The 8657-nt window shown below is 45.2% G+C and overlaps 1 protein-coding gene across 1 annotated transcript in view; it reads left to right on the forward strand.

The window, feature by feature from the left end:
- Positions 1-6559, forward strand: part of aknad1 (AKNA domain containing 1) — a gene marked incomplete at its 5' end in the record, with an annotated part of 9665 nt that extends 3106 nt beyond the window's left edge. The window contains 9 exons of the mRNA XM_079530348.1: positions 1310-1581; positions 1836-1956; positions 2383-2556; positions 3264-3373; positions 3475-3624; positions 3726-3821; positions 4559-4685; positions 5235-5415; positions 6207-6559. Coding sequence (XP_079386474.1) covers positions 1310-1581; positions 1836-1956; positions 2383-2556; positions 3264-3373; positions 3475-3624; positions 3726-3821; positions 4559-4685; positions 5235-5415; positions 6207-6377 — 1402 coding nt within the window. The 3' untranslated portion in view covers positions 6378-6559. The remainder of the gene's footprint in view (positions 1-1309; positions 1582-1835; positions 1957-2382; positions 2557-3263; positions 3374-3474; positions 3625-3725; positions 3822-4558; positions 4686-5234; positions 5416-6206) is intronic.
- Between the last annotated feature and the right edge of the window lie 2098 nt (positions 6560-8657).

An 8657-nucleotide genomic window follows, 5' to 3' on the forward strand; every position in this document is an offset into this window, starting at 1 on the left:
TCATGTGGAAGGTTGTGGGTTCAAACTCTGCCTGGGGTCAACATCAGCAAGGGAATGCGATCGCAACAGGTGCGTTCCGATAGCATAATCTGTCCTCAACCCCCAGAGGAAACGTCTACGCAGTGCTGCCAACAACTTGCACAAACTGAAGAGCGAAGGATTCATGAAGGTACTGAAGCATGAGGTTGAGCTGATGGCCAAGATGGCCAAGACCATTGACAGCTTCACGCATAACCAGACGCATAATCAAACTCTGCCTGGGGTCAACATCAGCAAGGGAATGCGATCGCAACAGGTGCGCTCCGAGATGTCCTATGCACTCTCCTGTGCAAATGGCAGTCGATTCTATTCTAATCTATTCTATGGTGCCACATCAAATGGGTTCAGACTCAGAGCTGAGCCAAGTCTCCTGCAAGCAGGAGCGTCTGAAGCCTGTCCTGGACAGGAGTCTCCGGACGTAACACAGATGTTGTGCTGTATCATTTCAATGTCAACGTGAGAGGTTCATTGCACCAGCTAGCAGCCATATTTCAAAATGAGTCTTTAGTGACCAAGTTGAGTCTTTCACCAACTAGGTGGTTCAATATAGCGTGTGAGGTGGCAGGGACTTCCTCATTAACATTTCTAATTGCTTTTTGATTGGAAGCAGCTGGTAGATATCGCCTTGCAACTGATTCACTGACAAATTCATCTTACAATAAATGCACCTCGTCTCTGTGTGTGTGTACGCACGACTACGTACGTACTTGTGTACGTCCATGTAACTCGAGAACCGTTCGCCCCACCGACTTCACATTTGACCCACACGTTCCACACCACAACATGGAGTGCAGTCAGTGCACGGCCTTGAGTCGGTCGGATAAACGGTTGTCCAGAACCGTCACAAAATGCTCTGGTCAGGCTCTGGACCTAATGAGCCTAAGTCCCCTCACCTGTAGAATTCCCAGCCTCTGCCTCAGTCAATTGATTGCCATGGCAACCCCACACCTGCCATTTGATTACTTAACCAGTCCACATTTCACAGTCAGTTTGCACTGTTCAGACACAGGCAGACAGACAGATATAGAGATCTCCATAGTCCATTATATAGGCACAAAAGGGACACGGACAGAAAATGGGTGCTATGACAACGGGTATGCATAGGTTCCCAACTTGCATCGTTCCCATGTATGCCGGCCGGCTGACGGGCACAGGTCTAGTTGTACAAATTGTGTACAATGAAGTTTGAAATGTAGTTTCACATGGCGACGCTCTGACCAGAGAGCACTCTGAGTGCTCTGCAAGTAAGTTGTGTAACTTTCTTCTACAGTGTGCAGCCCCACAGTGCTGGGCTAAGCGACGGGTCCGACAGTGAGGGCTCCTGGTCCAACCTCCAGACAGCCATCTATCCGGCCCCGTCTCCAGGACCAGAACAGCGCCGAGGCAGTCTGCCGGCATCGTCCCGCCCAGCCACCCCGACAGGCAGCCTGCCGGCAGCGTCCCGCCCAGCCACCCCGACAGGCCAGCGGAGGAGGGCCAGCTGTCACTCTGCTGTCCAAACAACACAGCTGTGGGTGGAGAGCTCCGCCACGGAGCCCCGAGGTAAGGATGAGACCCGGGTTTCTGTTTGTGGAAGAAAACAATGACGCAAAAAAATGTGTGAAAAAACTATAGGTCTCGCACTATATACTTCCGTATGATGAATCGATCCACAAGCTCGAGCTTGTTGATCGGCTATTTTTGCAATATTTAACATTTAAACTTGTGTAATGGAAGTCAATGTGGCTGTGAGTGATCATGGTCCAAATAGGGACGACAAGGTTAATGTGGTTACATAACAGATTGTTACCTCTCAGGTACAGACCTCCACCTGCCCGCCCATTTCCCTCAGCACTTAAAGAACAGCCAATCAGAGCCCAGACTCGCCATGCATTCACCACAGAGAGACAGCGACCTACACACGTGTTCATGTAACAGGTCAGTGTACAGTACAACAAGATGTTCATGTAACAGGTCAGTGTACAGTACAACAAGATGGCACAGAGCTTTCATTTTCACTATGTTAACTTTTCACATATACCTACCTATACCGCATGACTTTAATGTGTACTCAGTACACAAGTGTACAGTCTACTGTACTGATTTCCCTCTGTGTGTGTCTGTGTTGTTTCCAGCAGTGTTCATTTTGTTGAATAAAACTGACGAATGAATGTTCGCCGACTAGCTTTTCTCACTGACAAAAACAAAACAAAAACTAAGCTATGATAACAAAAACGAAATACTGGCAATTGTTCTTTGTCAAGAGATAAAAACTAGACTAAAATGTTAGGGAGCTATGAGAAGAGATGGACTATGACTATAACTAAATAAAGATTTTCTGTCAAAATGTACACGGGTTTCAAGTGAGGCGATCCTAGCCCTGCAGTCAGAGGTGTCGAGACTGAAGAGGGACCTGGAAGATGGCCTCGTTCAGCTGCCTCATCTGACCCAGAGGATGGACTACCTCACCTCCAAATACAGGCACGACCGCAGGCCCAAAACCAAGTCCAAGAGCCACCACAGACCAACTTCCAACAGGTGAAGAACCTGGTCCTGTTGGGTGGGTGGGTGGGTGGGTGGATATGGTACTGTAGGTAGATAGATACAGTAGGTATAGGTATAAGTAAGTAGCCATGGGAACCAATGGTTACCGAGCCATGTGGCCCAAACAAAGGTCAGGATATCTCCTGTTTCCGTAGCGTGAGGCGGCTTAAATTACAATTTAGGCATTTAGCAGACGTTAATCCAGAGCGATTTACAGTAAGCAAGATGGTAATACATCAAATACATAGAAATAGTCATCAAGGATCATAAGTAAGCTAAGAACCAAACATCCGTCTAACAGTAGAATAGTGGCTTTGATGTGAAATAATAGCGTCATGTGCATTCCCGCAGACATGTATTTCACATGATGTACAAATACACCCCCTAGACACCACGCTAGTATGTCGACGCCGGGACATACTAGCATACTAGAGAACTCCTTGCAACAAAACAGTTTTAAGGTAAACTGCAGCAATGCAACTCCTTGCAACTGCCATTGGGGATAATTGTTTAGCAAGTAGTTGCAAGTTGCACGTTGCAAGGAGTTGCATGGCGATCATTAGTGCGGTTTGGGCTTTACCCCCAACCCCCAACCCTTGCTGCTGTGAGCCAAGCAGGTAGGTAGTTAGGTACGATAGTTAGGTAGTTTGGTAGGTACGTAGTAGTACATGGTGCCCTGATGCTGTTGCTGTGTGTTTTAGTCTGAGAAAGACATCAGTAAGCAGGTCTGAGAGAGACAGTGGGAGCTGCCCCAGTCCGGTCAAGATAGAAGACTGGATCTCCACAGACATGGACCCCAGCAAAAGCAAAGGTACACCCACCACCCACCACCATTATATAACTAACTACAGTATGGAAGTCTGATTAAATGTAAAGCCTGTATTCAACTCATTTTGATCCTTTGCTTCCCAGGTACAGACAGCGGAGGTGACACGGAGACCTCTGCAGTCCTGCTGCAATTCCACAGCTCGCCAGTGGGGAGCAGGAGAGACAGCTTCGGTCTTTACTCAGCTTTTGAGTTGCCTGGGAAAACTCAGAAAAACAAGACGCTCTGTGACAGAGGTCCGAGTCAGTGGCCCTGCTCTATCCCAATCCAACGTGTAACAATCTGTCCAAATTACACCACAAGTGAGATAATGTATTATCATGACTGTCCCCTCCAGGGCCAGAGGAAAACTGCTCAGCCTTGGGCGTCACCCACTCGACTTTAAAGACAGGGAAGCAGGGTTTCCTTTACAGAAACGCCGCTCCCAGAACAAGTAAGCAACTGTTTCTTAGTTTACAGGCGTTGAATTGAAATGTAATTTCAATTCAAAATTCCACTTCATAAGATTATTGTGCCAGTTTAACCACTTTCAACCTTGAGTCCCTATTTTGGGCATGTAATATTAAATTGTCAAAAAAAGTTAAAAAAGTTAAAAAAGTTAAAAAAAATAAATAAAATAAATAAAATAAAAACACGTTCGAACATTGTATAGTGAATCTACAAGATAATTTTGCCTCGTTATCAGCCAAGAAATGTGTTCGCTATACACAGGTACTGTTGCCTTGAGATTTTGACTTGCCCACTGGTGTGCCTTTCTTTGGTACAAAGAGTTTGGAACCCACTGAAAACCTGCCAGTTTATGCAACCTTATAGACCTTTAACTCTTGACAGTGTAAAATTAAATCATCCGGGTCCATTTGGTTTCATTTTACACTCTCAGGAGTTCAATTATTTATGAACATCTGCATAACTTAATTTACACAATTAGAGAATGTAGAAGAATTGTTATTTTTGATCAACGTTTGCCTGTTATCTCTCCTATGGTACCAGTGCCACATCAATAAAACATGGAATTGTGGGCAAAATCTTATCCAACAATATCAAAATATTCTTTCGTTTGGGTCTGAGAGTCTCATCAAAAATGGTGGTCAAATTACCGAATAAATAATGGACATTGACATGAAAAAGGTTGAAAAGCACTGCTCTACAGTATGTTTCTGTGTGTGGCAGCAGCAGCAGCAGAGGACATGGAGAGGGTTTCCACTCGTGGCTGGTTCTCCGCTGTCGCCACCGCTCCCTCTTCCCAGAAGCCCCTGCTTCAGGTCAACTATGGCTCCTCCTGCAGCCTGCCTGCCAGGTGACTGCACTCATGTTCCCGCTCAACACACACCCAGACTTCATGAGACAACCTCATTGTTATCAACACTGACTCATCGAAATCAATTGAAAAGGGACATCTCCTTCCTCCTTCATGATGAACGATGCAAAAATATAGTTTTTCCATCACCATATTATGTCATACATACATTCATTCATCCTACCTGTTTTCATCTTCTACAAATCAAGGCTTTCCTCTATGTGAAAGACTAAATCAAAACACTTTCAAACATTGTATAGTGAATCTACAAGATCATTTTGCCTCGTTATCAGCCAAGAAATGTGTTCGCTATACACGGGTACAGGTACTGTTGCCTTGAGATTTTAACTTGCCCACTGGTGTGCCTTTCTTTGGTACAAAAAGTTTGGAAACATCCTACCTTTTTTCATCTTCTACAAATCAAGGCTTTCCTCTACGACTAATTATCAAAACCAAACTGGTAAATTCCTAAAACTAAAACTACGCAAAACAATAACTGAAACCCATGACCAACTGGTGCTCACACCAACTGTCATCATCCAACATCAGTTACAAGGTGCGGGAGCCGCCGTCGCAGTGCGGGCCCCACTCCCACTCCCACCAGAGGAAGAGATCCACCCAGTCAGACACAGCACTGCTGCCCAGCAACGTCTACTTCCAGCGGACACCTCCGCCGGCCTCGGCCCCTTTGAAGACGGGCAGCAGGACCAGCAGACGCAGAGGTAGCAAGGTGAGATGTTCTGTGACAGAGTGGCAGGGACGTGCACACATAGACATCAAAGGGGGCTTAAAACAACTGCCCTTTCCAGACCACGAATGTAGCATTTACTATGGTGGAAGAAATGCAAATGCCACTCCTTTCCATGCCATACCGGAAGGCAGCATTCAGGAGAATTGCTTTTTCCCCGAAGTCTCCTGAACTTGAACACAGTATTTTGCGTTGAACGAATTTGTTTAGAAATCCATGTCGTACACCACAACTCCACAAGCTAAAGAGGTTGCGCCCCGAAAATAGCTGATCTACAAGCTCTTGTGAGCTTGTAGATTTTAGGCATGTGTGCAACATGACAACTGTTTTAAAGTATTGTACAGTGACTAGTAACTAAAGTCTCTGTATTGTTTATGTTGTACTATTACTAAAAATGATCTAAAATAAAGGGATTTAACATCATTAAAGCTGGGCTGTTGCCTGAGTCCAGTGCATTCTGCCAACTTCCGGACCAGGACTTTGTCACACTTCGCCGCCACTTCGCTAAGTCTATGTAGAAGAGCCACCATTGGACTGGCAATGTCAGCAGTGTCGGATCATGCGGCCGGTCATGTGGGCGTTCATTTTGACCCTGGCACACTCTCATCCCTTCTCATCTTGTGTTTCCGTGTTTGTTGAAAGGTTTCAAATGGTCTTATAACATATGTTATAAGACTTAAGCCTCACAATGTGATATAAGCACTATTTAAGCATTTATAACATGATCAAAATGAGACAATTTGAAACCAGGTGTGTTTACCACTATGTCCAAGGAGGAGGAGATGAACAGGACCCTGGACCGCGCCATCGAGGCCGCACGCCGCATGAAAAGGACCACGGACCACATGTCCAAGAGCCTGTCTGCTGACCTGGCCAAGGCTCAGCTCTGCAGAAAGCTGCACAGCATGTCGCCACTAGGGGGCAGACACCACAACACCTTATAACCAACACCCAGAGTAGAGATGTTCTTACCCAGCTGATATCATCAAGTCCCAATCAAACAACAAAAGGACTGTTTTATCTAGTTTTGAAAATTGTCTATCAAATGAAAAAGGGAAAGTTATTATTCATTTTTTAAAATTCATATAAAGAGATGTGTTTTATTTATGATTAAATTGATTATTTATTGTCATTGTTGTTTAATGTGTATAGATCATTTCACACTTGATGTTCCTGCAGTGTTTATGGATATCAGTAGCTGACAGGAGTCACGACCCAAACTGTTCCCTAGCACTGCAATTACACTGACAAAGTAAAGTATGAATTATTTGATTGATTGAATACTTTAACAGTTTGCAAAAAAGCACATGAGTGCAGAGTACTGTTCCATACAAAAATACAATGCTAAAGGATTGAACCCAAGAAAGCACTTGTTTTCATTGGGGTCCTGTGTATTCAATTCATTGAAACATTTAGTGACAAATATGTACTTATAGTATGTACTGCAAAAATGTACTTAGTTACTTTACACCATTGCCACTGAGGACTTTAGATAGGGGTCCCAGAGAATACAAAAAAACAAATGGTGGTCCGTGGCCTAATGCAAAACACTGGGGGTTCTTTAAATTAAAAAGCTTTCAGAATCACTGCACTAGAGGTCGCCAGCGTAGCACTGTGCTCAACACAACAGGCTCAGCATACTATACATTCAGTACATCAGCAGCAGGTGCATTCTATTCTTTAGGATGATTACAATATAATAATGCCCCTGGTGGTAAGTGCACCTGTCACCCTACCCAACCGCTACTCAGCCACCAACTCATCCAACACACGCACGCACGCACGCACGCACGCTCGCACACACACACTCAACCACAGGGCAAAGGAGATTTAGTTAGATCAGTTAAAAACTAGGCCATCTATAGCCAATATTACATTACAGGAAAATCCCTGACGGTCCATTCTGAGTGCTGAGTATCACCTTTTGTCCTCTTGGCCAATTTGCACATTTGACGCCTCTCATGCCCGGCCCCCCGCCCCCTGTCCCGCTGGCCTGTGGGTGTTCGTAACAAAACCCCCGCTGCCCGTTGAGTTTCTATCGGGTGCCATTGTGGCCCCTGTCACCGTCCCTGTGACATCCCGCTGGTGGTGCCTGGCTCACTTTGTTGTGGGGTGTTGGGTTGCGGCTGTTGTACTGCCAGCAGTGGTCAAACAAGGAGATGTTTCCAAGAGAACATTCCTGAACGCTTTCAGTCTGAATTATTGTTGTTGGAGGAACAGGTGAAGGAACTAGATGTTCACTCTATACTTCACGTATAGCTCTAGGCTGATTAGAAGGACCGCACACCCACAGCACAGAACCTATACAGCTACTGTAGGCCAGTGGTTCCCACACCTTTTCATGTCAAGGACCCCCAAATTGACACTAATCTAGCTGTGATTCTCAACCCGTTTAATTTCAAGGAACCCGAGTTTCACATGCATTAGACTACGGACTCCCCATTTAATGGCATTTCTATCCCTGGGACCCCAATTTATATTGTAAAATCAATGTTAATTTAACTCTGAGAGTTATAGAGAGAGTGTACACTCTCTGAGTTATAGACCCATAATGGTCCATTTGGTTCCAAACTATCATTTAGCTGGGGACCCGCTGGAACTCCCTCAGGTACCCCTGGGGGTCCCCAGACCCCACTTTTGGAACCACTGCTGTAGGCTACCATGTCCTTTCAGACAACAAATGCACTCCCCCCTTTCTGCCTCTCTCTCTCTCTCCCTCCCCTGAAATATCCTATCGCGGTCCTGTAGGGCCTACCCATTAACCACTTATAAGCTCTCATACAATGATTCAGCAAAGATAGCTGTGAGCTTGTAGATTTTAACTTTAGCCTGTAATGATGACATGCCCAACATAAGGATGCCAGGTTGAAAGTGGTTGAATGAAGTCATCAATGGCGAGCTGAGATTTGTGCATACCTTCTCGCTGGATCGATGGAGCTTTCTCATTTGAGTCCAAATTCTTCATAAAGGCTGTTTCAACATAACTACCCTATAGTATACCCTTAACAACAGAAATCCCACAGGCCTACTTTTTGTAAAACCATTGGGCTATGTAAGTACACTAATAGCCTTTATCTCTGAACGTGAATGAAACACATTTAAACCCTATGCTGCAGCTTTGAGGTGTACTCAGGCCCTCTATAGTTTTAGCATAAACATCTTTGAGAGCCACTGATCTCAAGTGTGCACTCACTGCACTGTGAGCATCCCCACAGACAAAGCTT

Source organism: Electrona antarctica (assembly GCF_951216825.1).
Source record: "Electrona antarctica genome assembly, chromosome: 19".
Classification (NCBI taxonomy): Eukaryota; Metazoa; Chordata; class Actinopteri; order Myctophiformes; family Myctophidae; genus Electrona; species Electrona antarctica.